At 39.0% G+C, this 15,163-nt stretch overlaps 1 protein-coding gene across 7 annotated transcripts in view; it reads right to left on the bottom strand.

Annotated features, from left to right (window-relative positions):
• The window catches only part of LOC132766860 (von Willebrand factor D and EGF domain-containing protein-like), a 324,994-nt gene that overhangs the window by 53,058 nt on the left and 256,773 nt on the right, over positions 1-15,163 (bottom strand). For all 7 annotated transcript variants that reach the window (XM_067472855.1, XM_067472881.1, XM_067472890.1 and 4 more), the window contains 3 exons: positions 13,606-13,701; positions 10,240-10,335; positions 6,383-6,478 (listed from right to left, as the gene is read on the bottom strand). In XM_067472855.1, the coding sequence (XP_067328956.1) occupies positions 6,383-6,478; positions 10,240-10,335; positions 13,606-13,701 (288 nt within the window). The remainder of the gene's footprint in view (positions 1-6,382; positions 6,479-10,239; positions 10,336-13,605; positions 13,702-15,163) is intronic.

The following is a 15,163-nucleotide window of genomic DNA, read 5'->3' as shown; positions in this document are numbered from 1 at the left end:
CAATTGACTATTGTTGTGGGCATTGTTATTATTTATTACTAGAACCACGACAGCAGAAACAAGTGATTACTTATTCTCCATATGGCTTCCAGCTGATCTAGTCAAACTCAGCACTGTGTAGATGGAAATATGCCCTTCATTCATTTATTTACAAAAATATTTATATCTTTCTCCATATTGCAAAATCTCAGGGTAAAGTACAGACAAGAAGGCAATCTGCAACAATTGCATAACAATGTAAAACAATTCAGAGAAATTTAAAACAATTTAAAACAGCTGGAAGCATATAAAACAATTTTAAACAATTTAATACAATTGAAAACCATTTACTCAAAATCCCCAAGACATTTTAGTGAAGATCCTTAGACACTAAAGTCTTTGATAAATGGCAGCATTGCAGTTAGAGCCAAAACGAAAGCAACAATAACACTAATCAGGCATTCCACAACTGGGTCCCACAGTGGCAAAGATTCTCCCTCATATTTCCAGTGTGCTTTTGTGCCCAGAGCTATGATGATTACAAAACACTAGGCAAAAGAGGTTTCATGATAGTCCCACAATTTCTCCAGCTTCCATTGTATAGATTTGCATTATGTCACTTTGCTGAATTACAGTGAATGTTATGTGTTTGGTATCCAGGATCAGATAATTACCAGCCCATTACAACAGGTCATAACACTATGCTGACCCGTTGAACACTAATTGTTTGAATCCATGTACTCAAAAGTACCTGACCTGAAAATCTGTACTGAGTGGTGTATAGACCTGATAATTTGTCCACTCAAAAGATCAAACCACAATTAATAATATAGGGAGTGTTATTCAAATTTAGATCCATGCAAAATATACTGGTGGAATGTGACTTATCTGCCAAATCTTCTTATTGTTGTCTCTTGGACACAGGGCTTGTCTTTACAAGCCAAAAACACTGGGCTAACTGTGACTAAAAGGATGGCTGTCTTAATTATGCTTATCTACTTCTGGTGAATGTCCTGTGATTTTTAGCTGTAAATCTGATTGGCCTGAGGCAAAGTCAGGGTATGGTCCAGAGGTTTTTTTTTTTTTTGAAACTTCAGAATATCCTATGGTTTTGTTATAGTTACCAAAGTCATAGGATATTCGTTACATCCCGTATAGACTACTGCAACTCAATTGAAGACAGAGTCAAGTGCCAAATTTGCATTTTCACTTGTGATAGAAAAGCATTTGAGTGGACTAAGGATATGTCAAAATTTAGCAAGCGCTATCAAGCGTTGGCAATAAGTCACAATTAAAGTGTGCCACACTCTATGTGGGGTTGCCTCTGAAGACTGTCCGGAAGCTTCAACTGGTCCAATGGACAGCAGCCAGATTGCTAACTGGAGCGGCTCTCAGGGAGCATACAATCCCCCTGTTGCGCCAGCTCCACTGGCTGCCAGTTTGCTACCGGGCACAATTCAAAGTGCTGGTGTTAACCTTTAAAGCCCTAAATGGTTCTGGCCCAACTTACCTGTCTGAACATATCTCCTCTTATGAGCCATCTTGAACCTTGAGATCGTCCGGAGAGGCTCTGCTCTCGGTCCCGCCTTTGTCACAGGTATGCTTGGCGGGGATGAGAGACAGGGCCTTTTCAGCAGTGGCCCCCCGGCTATGGAACACTCTCCCTAGAGAGATTAGATCTGCTCCTTCCCTCTTAACATTTCGGAAGCAAGTCAAAACGTGGTTGTTTGAGCAAGCGTTCACAAACACAGAGTAATGGATATGGATAAATGATATAGGAAATTGATGACTGACGATGGAATCGGACAATGCTTGACAATAAGGAGACGCCAATGATGTTGTTTTTATTGTTGCTGTGGTTTATGTAATTGTAATGTTTTTAAATTGTATTGTGATACTATGTATACTGTTTTGTTGGAAACCGCCTTGAGTCACCGATAGGCTGATAAAGGCAGTATACAAATACAGAAAATAAATAAATAAATAAATAGAAAGAGAGGAGATCGCTCTTTCTTCTGAGTTGCATGAAACTTTATTCAGATGTCAGCAGAATTGCCCAGAATTGCCAGAAGGATTCACAAAATTCCATAGCCAGATAGGAGCAGTGGTGACACAGAGGAGGTAGGGTACATCCAACCCAGAGGAGGGGGTGAACTCCCCAACCATATGAACAATGATTTGAAATATCCTGGATCTGGGTTGCTTCAGGAGCCATTTACACCGTGTTAAATTGCACTGTGTAGATGAGCCCTCAGGAAGTTTGTTTCCCTACTGGATGGAGTGAGCTGTGATAGAGAAGAGGAATTTCTGAAAATCAGATGGAACGGTATGGAATTGCGCCCTTCTACAGATCCTAAATTGTATCTCAGTAAGGCCTTCGACAAGGTCCCCCACGACCTTCTGGCAAACAAACTAGTCCAATGTGGGCTAGGCAAAACTACAGTGAGGTGGATCAGTAATTGGTTAAATGGACGAACCCAGAGGGTGCTCACTAATGCTTCCTCTTCATCTTGGAAAGAAGTGATGAGCAGAGTGCCCGGTCCTGTTCAACATCTTTATTAATGACTTAGACGAAGGGCTAGAAGGCTAGAAGGCATGATCATCAAGTTTGCAGATGACACCAAATTGGGAGGGATAGCCAATACTCCAGAGGACAGGAGCAGGATTCAAAACGATCTTGACAGATTAGAGAGATGGGCCAAAACTAACAGAATGAAGTTCAACAGACAGAAAAAACGAAATGCAAAGATACAGAATGGGGGACACCTGGCTTGAGAGCAGTATGTGTGAAAAAGATCTTGGAGTCCTCATGGACAACAAATTAAACATGAGCCAACAATGTGATGTGGCGGCAAAAAAAGCCAATGGGATTTTGGCCTGCATCAATAGGAGCATAGTGTCTAGATCTAGGGAAGTAATGCTACCTCTCTATTCCGTTTTGGTTAGACCACACCTGGAATATTGTGTCCACAATTCAAGAGAGATATTGACAAGCTGGAATGTGTCCAGAGGAGGGCAACTATAATGATAAAGGGTCTGGAGAACAAGCCCTATGAGGAGCGGCTTAAGGAGCTGGGCATGTTTAGCCTGAAGAAGAGAAGGCTGAGAGGAGATATGATAGCCATGTATAAATATGTGAGAGGAAGCCACAGGGAGGAGGGAGCAAGCTTGTTTTCTGCTTCCTTGGAGACTAGGACGCGGAACAGTGGCTTCAAACTACAAGAGAGGAGATTCCATCTGAACATGAGGAAGAACTTCCTGACTGTGAGAGCTATTCAGCAGTGGAACTCTCTGCCCCGGAGTGTGGTGGAGGCTCCTTCTTTGGAAGCTTTTAAACAGAGGCTGGATGGCCATCTGTCAGGGGTGATTTGAATGCAATATTCCTGCTTCTTGGCAGGGAGTTGGACTGGATGGTCCATGAGGTCTCTTCCAACTCTTTGATTCTATGATTCTATTATTTTCTTTGAAAAATATCTGCTCTGAAACAACACATGTATAATCTATGCATATCCATTTAGAACAAAAACTAACCAGTTTTCAGTGATTCAAAGTAGAGGTTAATAAACTTTCAGTATTTTTTTTAAAAAAACTCACCAGAAAGTCCAGAACAAGACAGAAAGTTTGCTGAAGTTGACCACAATATATCTCAAGCACGGTTCAGAATTGGGACTGGAAAATGTGGAGCAGTTGTCAGGACACCCCTAGCACTGAAACACTTTAAAAAAGCCAAAACACAGCTAGCCACAAGGTAAACAATTTCTCCCCCTGGAGAGAAAACCACACAATCCCTGTGGAAATGCTTCCTTTCTGCCCCCTTTATTCTCATTCCTTGTGCTGTGCCACAGCAGAGCACTAGGGCTGGGCGGTTTCGTTTCGTTAATTCGTAATTCGTTAAAAATTCGTTATTTTTTTATAACGAAGTGATAACGAACCATTCTGGAGCAACTTAAAAATGAAACGAAATTTTAAATTCGTTTCGTAAATGCTTCGGATTCGTTATGTATTCGTTTCGTTATCGGTTTGAGGTCGTTTCGTTATTATTTCTGCCATTAACAAATCGATTCGTTATTGTTTCGTATTTGTTTCGTTAATGTTTCGTAAATTTTTTAACATTTACGAAATTTCGTAAATATCGAACTTTTTAAAAGAAAAATTTCAGAATTCTTTTAAATATCAAAACGCAAAAACCCCCAAAAAACGAATCGATTTTAGAAACAAATTTTTCCGTTGTTACCCAGGCCTATAGAGCACTGATCCCCAAAGGATATGGATATGCACATCAGCATATCTCAGCAGACTTGTTAATGGGAAAACACGCACATTTTCTGGTGGCTGTCTAAGGTTCCAATCTGCAATCAATGGATATTGTGGCCACAGTTCCAACCTCATCCTGGGTGTTTAGGTGCTGTCTAGTGAAATTGGTTTGTTTTAATCCATGCCCAAACAGAATTATAGTGTCTGCGTAAAGCCACTCTTAGGCAAGAAATACTGATATAGTTTGCCAATTCCTTTCTCTGAAATATGGCCTAAAGCACCTGATGTTTATTAGCAGCTTTTAATTCAAGTACTAACCACAGTGAACATGCTTAGCTTCCAAAATGAGACAAAATCTGGTGTTTTTAAGGATGTTTAGGTCTTTTAACACAGCCCAATTCTGGAATTAATTTCAGGTGTGCTCTCACTCCAACCCTAAAATTCATTCCAGAACTGAAGACCAGATGTGGTCTAGTGCCTTTACAATATTTAGGCTGATTCCTTATGGAGTGCCAGATACACTACTTGCGATGGTAAATATATGCATGGAAGAGCGTGAAGATGTTGCAAAATAAACAAATGAACAGCAGGTGTTGTGAACCTCCACCCATGTCTTTCCTTCCTGTATCTTTTCTTTCTCTCTATTAAGTGTTCTTTGACATGTTGCTACCTTAATTTGCTCACAATATGCATTTCTTTCTTTACACTACACAGGCACACAAACAAGTGGCATAATTAATGAGTGATTTTAAGATTGATTTTATACCCAGAAAGGCATATGCATTGGAGTTACAATGCACATCCTACAAAACTTTGCACACTTTACTAAACTAGCCACCTACCTACTTTAAAACGTTTTATAGGGAATTCAGAAAGAACTTTCAGTAAATATCTTGAAGGTAGAGTTAATTGACAGAAGCAATAATGCGCAGGTGGATACATTTAGTCCAACCCCCTGCTTCTTGGCAGGGGGTTGGACTGGATGGCCCATGAGGTCTCTTCCAACTCTTTGATTCTATGATTCTATGAAATGTGGGAAAGTGTTTCTAAAAACTGCAGTCATTGCTAACTGAATCCTTTCTGCAACCCACGCCAGCCTGCTTTGAGAAATGGTAGTAATATATTTTTAATGTAGAAACAGCAGTTTTCTAATGTACCTTGACCTTAAAAACAAGATGGCAAACATACAGCATTGTCTCTATTTCTCCTCTCCCTACTGTTTCATTCTTCCAAGTTCTTTTAGCCAAGACCTGCCTACCGTAGTCGTGTATTTTGCAACCAGGCAAGAGTTGTGCTACATTGGTCTCTCTGCTGAGGAGAGTTACAAGGCAATATGTAGACTGATACAGCTTGCATTGCAGGAAGGAAAGTTTGAACTGTTTTTGTTCATTGTGTGAAAGATAAAGGGTTTTAGAAATGTACAGCCTTTTCATGCCACACGTGGTCTTTTTCACAGCTCCCTCCTTGCTACTTTTAGGTTGCTATATGTGTAAGTCAAGGAGTGTGAAGGGAATGCATTTCTGCTTGTCTTAAATTCCTCGTATGACACTCGAAGGAAACTGGTGAGAAATTTGTACAACTGCCAAAATAACAAATCCCTCTGAAGAATACAGAAATCAAATATAAAGAGATGTGCTAGGGCACAGAGAGAGTTGTGACTGATAGGAATAAAGAAGCAATGTGAAAACTTTATTAAGTACCGTAACTGTATTAATTAGGTTAGAAGGACAGTGCTCTCTCAATGCAGTGGCTATGGACTGGGCTTTAATAATTTTCTCATCTGGGTTTAATGCCATTTAATTAGCTCATCTAACATTACAGATTTGCTCAAGTTAAATTGAAAGGAATTTCAATATACACAGGCAGAATCAGAACAAAATAGGCTTAAACTCTTTCCTTTTTTGGATGCGATGATAGTGCCATTCACACACAGGGACATGGTATAAGCAAAGCTCCAGTAATGGGATGCACTGCCTTTGATAGTAAGGCTACTGCTAGACGTGCCATAATATAAAAATGGAAGATTAGTACATTAATCCAAGCTAAATGTTCTGTTTAACATGCTTATAGGAGGAAAACCTTCCTAGGTGACAATGTATTTCGAAGGCAGGGAAAAACTTGGAAAGTTAAAGAGAAGAGAAAAACTTACTTATCTGACATCTTCTTCCAACATAACCTTGCATGCAGGAACACACATTGTTTCGCATACACTGTCCATTGTTTTTACAAGGAGGATGGCAAAAGGCTGAAAGGAAAAGAAAAAAAAGAAAAGGATGGGAAAGGAAAGGAAAGGAAAAAAAAAAACAATTTCACTGGCAGGTTTTATATTAAGGCATAGACCTTGCTTGCTTGCATTTCTTTCCCAACCTTAAGCGAAAAAGGTTCTCAAAATGGGTTACAAATAGTTATTTTGACAATTTTCTGCCATCAGTCACATAGCACAAATGAAAGGGGATGGCACTGGGAAAGGGGAACAATTCTAGCAGATGTTGGTTGCTGCTCTCTCCTTCAGTGGCAGTTGGGATGGATTATTATTATTATTATTATTCATGATTTCTTCATGGCTCAGGGCAGAGCACAACAAAGTTAAAAGTCATTGGTGTAAAATGCATGCCATAAAATACATACATTAAAACACACCATCACAAAATACATCTATTAGCAAAACATATATTTTTAAATGCATATGGATAGCCTTTCATCTGCTTCTGGAAAAAAGGCATGATGGAGGCCAGCCTGGCTCTTCTTTCCCTCAAATGCACATACTGAGATCCAGAACTTACATTAGTACAGTTTACATTTCCTCTGTTGATGTTTTACAATGAAGCATCTTTGGGTAAAAGTCACCTGTGCAAGACTACAGGCAAGCTCTAAAGATCCTGAAGATCTTCTCATTGTTTTGGAAAAAGAGTCAAAGCCATCACTAGGGATAATCTGGTTTCTTTCATCCTGCATTCAGTTTTAGGGTCTTCCTATCCCAAATATGAAGAAACTGGCAAATTTCCTATATTTTACTTGCAAATTGATAACTTCCAAATTTTGAAGTTAATGAGAAGGAGAAGAATCACCAGCTACATTCAACAGTTCAGCACAGAAAAGATCTAGTTGTATCTGCCCAGCCCTGAAGTACAAAAGTTTAGAAACAAGCTTCCATAGAAGGCAAACCACTTGCACAAACGAAGAGAGCATGGCTGTTTGACATTTCATTCTTTCATTGTGGGAGCAAATGTAGTTCTTTTTTCAACTCTTCAAGCTTGTACAATGTGATCAAACTGAGCAGAGTCCTTGTCCCCATCACAGGTGTTCTTTGGCATAGATGCATTACTTGGATTTGGTAGGTCCTGTTAGATAGTTATGCTTCAGCTTGGCAGTCCAAGGCTGACTAGAGATCCATGGGTAGTAGAGGCAAGTAGAAAATGTTCCTGCTATTAACCAGCTTGTGTAGTTCTCATTATTGTTAAAATAAGATATGAGATAGGGGAGGCTGAATTATTGTCTTAGAAACCCAATTCTATCACTTGTTACAAGGGAATGCTAGAACCTGCCAGCTAAAGGACCATCATGCTTTCACTGCTGTAGATCTTTTGCTGAACTGTTTACTTCTGATAAAGATTGTCTTATATCCAACAATGCTGGTGAGGACTAGAATGCGAACCAATTAAAACTGAGAACAGCAGCAGATCTACATCACTGGGGGTTTCCTGCCTCACTTGGTGGATGAGCCTCTCAAAAACAAAAGGAGAAAAAAGCTGGCAAGTCAAATGCAGTACTAGTTGCATCAAATAGAATTTATTACACTTAATAAACTAGAAAAATATACATAAAGAATAAGTTACGATTTAAAAGATGAAAAAGCACTAAGAATGCCAAATAATATATACAAAATGGTGTTGGTGTGTAATAAAAAAAGAGGCCAAGACATCAAAATAATGGTCTGAATAACATTTGGGCTATTATTTTAATTGAACAATATAAAAATACTGCACAGCTTTGGTGATGCAAAACAATCTCTATCTTCATGAAAATGAACTGTCAGCAACTGAGATGATCTGCCTGGCAGGGAACTCTGAAAAATCCTAGAGAAAGGACATGCTCTCTACTACGACTGTGATAAGAAATGGAAAAAGCAGACTATGTGAGGCTGTTAAAATCCAGTGCTAAAAGTTGAACACACAGAGATTCTTAAGAGTTTGGTGTGCAAAGTTTGGATAGATTAATGTTCATTTCTTTAGAGGGCTCTTTCCAGCCAAATATGAAGATGTGGGTTGAATTCTCACTGCTCACTGGAGGGAAGGATATTAGGGGCAAAGATGAAGTACTTTGGCCACATCATGAGATGACAGGAAAGCTTAGAGAAGACAATGATGCTGCGGAAAATTGAAGGAAAAAGGAAGAGGGGCCAACCAAGGGCAAGATAGATGGATGGAATCCTTGAAGTGACTGGCTTGACTCTGAAGGAGCTGGGGGTGGTGACAGCCAACAGGGAGCTCTGGCATGGGCTGGTCCATGAGGTCACAAAGAGTCGGGAGTGACTGAACAAATAAACAACAAAGTGTGCAGAGGTATCACAAGTTGCAAAGACGTGTAATCGGTGACCAACACGAGCATCCCAATGTACACCAGACTGTACTAATGTCCATCAGGATTGCTAGCCAGTGTCCCTCTGTGTATTGGGTTCCATTGTGCATCAATCCTGATACACATCAGGTGCTGTGCATTGGGTCCTACTGTTATTTCTGGCCCAATGTGCAACAGGCTTGTGGCTTTCTCCTCTGTGTAGCAACACAACAGCAATACTTTGCTGAATACAAATGTTGTGAAATTGTTCAATTCTATTTCCAGAAGATGTAAGTCTAGCTGTGAAGTTTAGTAAGTTCCAATTCAAAAGAAACGGAAAGGAAATTCTCACCAATTTGTCTCCCTAACTCAGCTTTTCAGGAAATTGAGGCTTGAGAAGAATGTGAGAAATTGCATTGGCAGAGCTGAGGGCAAGGCATGCCACTCTAACTTATCACACAGAGCATAGATCCCTGTGTTTGTCAATGTGGAGTAGAACTCCTGCAATCTGTCTCCTAATCATGCAGCCATTTTCATTTAGTGATTAGGGTGCTGCCTCTTTCTGTCTTCATTTATTGGCATGGCATCAGAATACAGTGCTACCTTTCCCCCTTCTAGAGAACTCCTGGGCTTTTTAAGAAATCCATTCACTGAAATAGCTGAAAAGCATTGCAAATTACAGTTCTACAATTAAAGAAATAATTCTAAAATTGGCTGTACAGAATAGCGGAACTATAATCTAGGAAGAGTAGAATGCAGATGAGGGAAAATCAGAGGACATCTTTTCTTCATCCCTAGTAATACATCTGAAAATGTTCTGCTTCAAGCTTCTATAAAACATTGAGCTAGAAGTAATTATAGATTGTTATAAGGGTCTAAGCACTCCTGCAATAAATGTGTTATATGTGTTTTGACTGCAAAATGTATTGTGATTAGGACCAAAATACCTGCCATTGTAATTCACTAGTTATATCAGATATCCACAATGGAAAAAAAAAGAGTTCTATGCCAGTGAAATTTTGAAGCTCCTAGCTGGTGGAGCAGAAAAGTAGCTTATTGGCTATTCTTCTCATTTACACTGAATTCAGATTAATGTGAGTGAATACCAGGCTTTTCCCAGATAACTCTGAATGTGGTGGGATGTGGAATAATAAAATGCTATTTTCTACGCTGTGTGACATTTTGCTGACATATTCGTTGAAGTTTTGTTAATTGCAAATTACAAATCTGTTTGTCGTGGGACATGGAATACTGTATAATTTTCACACGTCCTGCTTTTGTTTAAAAAAGAATGAATTAATCACTTCAGTTAAAGCATTATTCTACACGCCATCTTAACAGCAAGGCAACATTAAAACATTCTGTTTTAAATGAAATAATTGGTGCAGATGACATAATGGAGAGGAAAAGCTACCTTTACAATATTGGAATTGCATTGTTGTATCTTACCAGATTGACACTGAGGTCCAAGGAAACCATGTGGACAGGCACAAGTATTTGGCTGAATGCAGGTCCCACCATTTAGGCAAACAGGATTGCAAACAGCTGCACATTAAAGGAAAATAAAAAGAAATCCTTTTATTTGGGGTCAGTGAGGGAAGGGGAATACTCTTCTTATTAAACAAGGCTTGCAATTGAAATGATCATTAGACCGTGGTCATTAAGATTTGTTTCCATAATACCTACAGCATCTGTCACTTTGCATTTGTTTTGCAGTGTTTCTCCTAGATGGATGTGTGTTCTGGAAGTAGTTTTGGAAAACTAGAGTGTGGGGGGTTGTTTTTGTATTGTGAAAGCAAGTCATTGGAAATGTGGAGGTCTGAAATCCACTGTAAACTGCACCCTATTTATATGGTTGACAGCATAAGAAATGTGCATTGTATTTTAGCACTGCTGTAAAGAATTTGAGGATCCTGACAAGAAAGTCTATAAACCATTTAAACAGGCATTGTGAGAACAAATCTTTAGAGTTTCCTTAACTGCCACAGGATGAAAATACCTGAAGGGAAGCCAGTCTTTTTTATTGGTTTATGGATTAAAGGAATAGATTTACATACTTGCATTCTGAGGTTAATCCTGTGATCTAAACAATTCATTGGTTGGACACATGCACCTAAATCTAAGGCAACATTTGTGGAGGCAGACTATATACCAGCAATTTCCAGTTGTACAAGCAGTAGCCCATGGAAGCATGAGTAGACTGCATTCCACTATTGGACTAAACTGTCTAGATCAGTGGTTTGTATAATCCACCTAGACTCTACTTTCAAGAGAATTCCTGTTCATGTCTAAGTGGGTGTGTATGCAATTATTGGGGAAAAAACAAGAACTGTATTGGATTCTCCCCTTGTACATAGTTTAGAACTAAGCTTCCATGCACACAGACAGAGAGAAAGAGAGAGAACATAGCCCAACAAAAACAATTATTAATGTCTTGGTGTTTAGGGATATTCCTGGGGCTATTTGGGGAGCTGATTCAGAAAACTGCATTGGATAGACCACACCAGCTACAATTTCTTAGATATGGTTATCATGATTTTTTGTGGGTGAGCAGATAGTATATGTTTTGGCTTTTAATTCTGAAATATCCTACCAGCTGGTAAACTGGCTGAGATTTCTGGGAGTTGTAGGTCAAAACACTTGGGGACCCACAGGCTGAGAACCACCAATATATGGAATATATTCTGTATTTCAGAAACTAGAACTAATAGGGAACTAGTGCCAATTTTGGAATCAGCAAGTCAAATATGCCCAGAAACAGGTATAACATTTGAGCTCCCAAAATGTGTGATGGCCAGTGTTAATCAATCCTCATTTGAAATCAATAATTAGAATAAGTGGAGAAAAATATATACATAGCTTACACTCAGTAGGGACATTCCTGAGAAAGGTGTATCTATTAGTTATTACTGAAATGAATTAGGCATAAATTGATACATGTAAATGTTTGTCTAATTTTTTTCCGGATTTATATGTAGTAAATTTAGAATACTGTTATGGAAAATCTGAATAGGCATATTGAAGAGCTAATCGCAATACCTCAAGATATATGGCTTATACTATGCAGCAAGACTGCACAGCTCATGAGCTTTGATCACAGCCCGTCCTTCTTACATTGTGACCTGTCAAGTCTACAGAAGGGGTCTTGACAGATTGCAAATACAGGCATTCATTCAGAGGGGTGTTCTGTTTGGCTTGATATATTACCAAGTATGTGGCATTACTGTGTTGAAGTTCTGAAGCAGAGTTCAAAGTCATAGCTTAGGAATATAGGAAGTTGCTTTATGGTTAGGCAAAGCAACTGTCTAGATCAGTATTGCCCCACACTTACTGGAAATTGCTCCCCAGGGATTCAGAGAATGGTTTTGCCAGAGGTTCCTCAGTTTTACTAATAACTAATGGCTTTTTGATATGACTGACACTAAGGCCTTTTATGTCGTACCAAAACATGATAAGCAGATACTCAAGATATTTGTGTGAAATAGTGTTCTGATTATAGGAATAATTCTAAATGTATTCAACTGAATATGCTCAGACCATTGCACTGAAGATATAAAGGTAAGAAATGGAACTGATGCATGCAGAATAGTGGGGGGGGGGGGGGATCCATTCATCCATGCATACCTGTCCAGTTTACTTCATCCTTACTTGCCAAATGAATAAATGGAGGATTTGAAATCCTGAGCAGTATAAGGCCCAGGACATTTGAGTAAGGACCCTTCCAGACAGGCAAAAAAAAAAAAAAAAAAAAAAAAGAAGAAGAAGAAGAAGAAGAAAGAAACCCAAGAGGAATTGGGATTTTAAATCTCACTTCCTCTTGGGATAGAGGCCACATAGCTGGCCTAAACCCCATACTTTTACAGGAGCAATATCCAGATACTCACCCCTGCTGATCTGAGATAAGCAGGAGTGGGCATTGGGACTGCCCACCTCCCCCTCCCTGCCCTCCATTTTCCTCTGCAAAGGCCTCAGGCCTGCATGGAAGGCTTCCACCGTAAATTGAGGGGGAATTGGGGGGCAGGAGGGAGTCCAGACTGGAGGGAAGGAAGGAAAACATGTGTTCTCTATGTCTGCATTTTTACACAGGCATGTAAAAATGTGTGTGCTTCTCAGGAGGAACTAGGTTTAAAGGGCAGCTTTTAAACACATGTTTTCCAGTCTTTAATCCAATTCCTCCTGGCATTTTGGCTAAACATCATTTAGCCACTTCAACTTTAGCCCAATTTAACCCAGGTTATAATGTATATGCAGAAGGGCCCTAAATGAGTTTGGTCCAGAAAAAGCAAAGGACAAAAAAATGGTGTCACGTTATTTGGGAAGGAGAACTGTGTCTAAAAGAGCTTTTGTCATTCTCATTTAATCACCATGTATTGATGTTAAATAATGTCACGTCTAGTTTGATGTACAACCAGCTGCCAGAACTGCAAGGATCTTAAATAGCAGGAGCAAAGAGGCATCAATTAAAATAGGGGCAGGAGAATACCCACCACTTTTGGATGTTTTTTATACATGTGTTGAAAATTTTTGCAATAAAGATATATTTAAAAAAAAAAAAAAGCTTATGGAAGATACTCCACATATATCGTCAAAGTAATAACATTTCCTACTCAGGAAACAGGAAGTCAAGGAGGAGGGAAAGCAAGGGTACCACTGTATTCCATTATATCTTGACCAAAATATGTAATGTCTGCAATGCAATTGTGGAGATTTTTTTTTTTAAAAAAAGCTTTTGTTGGGCCCAGAAAAAAGCTGCAGGACCCTTGTGGTTTCTGGACCTTCAGTCATGTGGGGAGGGAAGGTCCTCTATGTGTTTACCTGTCTCGCAGAAAGGGCTGTTCCATCCTGGCTTGCACTCACATTCATCTGGTGCTACACATTTCCCCCCATTGTGACAGTGCCTGTTACATATCACTGAAAAACAGAGGAGGCCAAGATTAGCTCTGCAAAGTATTAATATTTACTCTTTAATTTCTAAATTTTCATTTCATTTTATTTTGGTTTAAACTGTGCCAGTCACAATATGGAGCAGCAAGTGAAACAGCCTCAAGCTTTTTGGCATTAACACTAACATTGAGATATTAGGTAAGACCTTCATTTTTTTTAAAAAAAACTGAAGTTAATGGTTTGGAGTTTTTTTTAATTAAAAAGTTATATCAGGGTTTACTTGATTTCCACAAGACAATAACATCTTGAGGGGAACATTACACCATTTTGTATATGGATTAAAGGAGATGATTCACTAACATGCATTTTCAGTTTTGGCCTATGATCTCAGTGAATCTATAGGCTATACAATAGGCTAAATAAGTTTCAAAATAGGCTATGTAGGTTTTCATATAATAGGCTATGATATAAATATGTTCCTTCAAGATGACTTTGAGAATTCCATAGTGTTTTGTTAGGCAAGGAATACTTAGAGGTGATCTGCCACTGTCTTCCTTTAGCTAACTTTTGAAGATCATGGACCCAATTGTCTGACCTTGGGGCCCACCAAAGACACAAAGACTGCCAAAAAGAAATGAAAAGTTTGGTTTTGAGGTGGGGAAACACTTACAAGTTGCCCATGACGTGAAACTATGCAGTCAAGTATTATATTCATTCAAAAAGTGTGGTGGCTTATAGGAGAAGCAATACACACACACATATACACAGAAAATGGTCGGCCAACAGGAGTTTCAGAGGCTTGAAAGGCAAAAAGAACCTTGAGGATTGCATGTATCTCTGTGGCTGCTCTTTTCCAACCTTTAGCTTATACAGAGAAATCTTTATAATATTCTACACATATAAAAACCCCTGGGGAAAAAAACATCAGGGCAATCTATCTTCAACCACCACAGTGCAAAGAGTTTATCAAAACCACAGTAATACAGGCAGCCCCCGAGTTACAAACATCTGACTTACAAACATCTCATAGTTAAGAACAAGGGTGAGATAACAGGTAATGAGCAAAATCTATCCCTCAGAAGAGAAATTAACTCCTGGAAGAGTTATCATGGGGAAAAGGTGTCTCTACTGAAGCTTTCCCACCAACCCTTGTTTCCACAACAAAACAATTTTTTCAAAATCCAATTATCGCAGGGACAGAAAGTGAGGTGAAGTCTTCTGAACAGGGGCACAGACAGCAAAACAAATACAATGGGGAAGTTAACCCTTCCCTATTCTATCCAAAGCATGCATATATAGATAGATATAAAATTAATTAATTTTTGACTGGAATTACACTTAAAAATATACTTGTTCCAACTTACATAGAAATTCAACTTAAGAACAAACCTACAAAACCTTATTCATAAATTGGGGACTGCCTGTAATTGTTACTCAATTTATTTCAAGTATTTATACCCATCCTTCTCACCCCCAAGGGCAGCTTACA

The sequence above is a fragment of the Anolis sagrei genome, chromosome 1 (assembly GCF_037176765.1).
Source record: "Anolis sagrei isolate rAnoSag1 chromosome 1, rAnoSag1.mat, whole genome shotgun sequence".
NCBI lineage: Eukaryota > Metazoa > Chordata > Lepidosauria > Squamata > Dactyloidae > Anolis > Anolis sagrei.
Note: the sequence above shows the minus strand (reverse complement) of the source record. Positions and strands in the feature narration are given on the sequence as shown.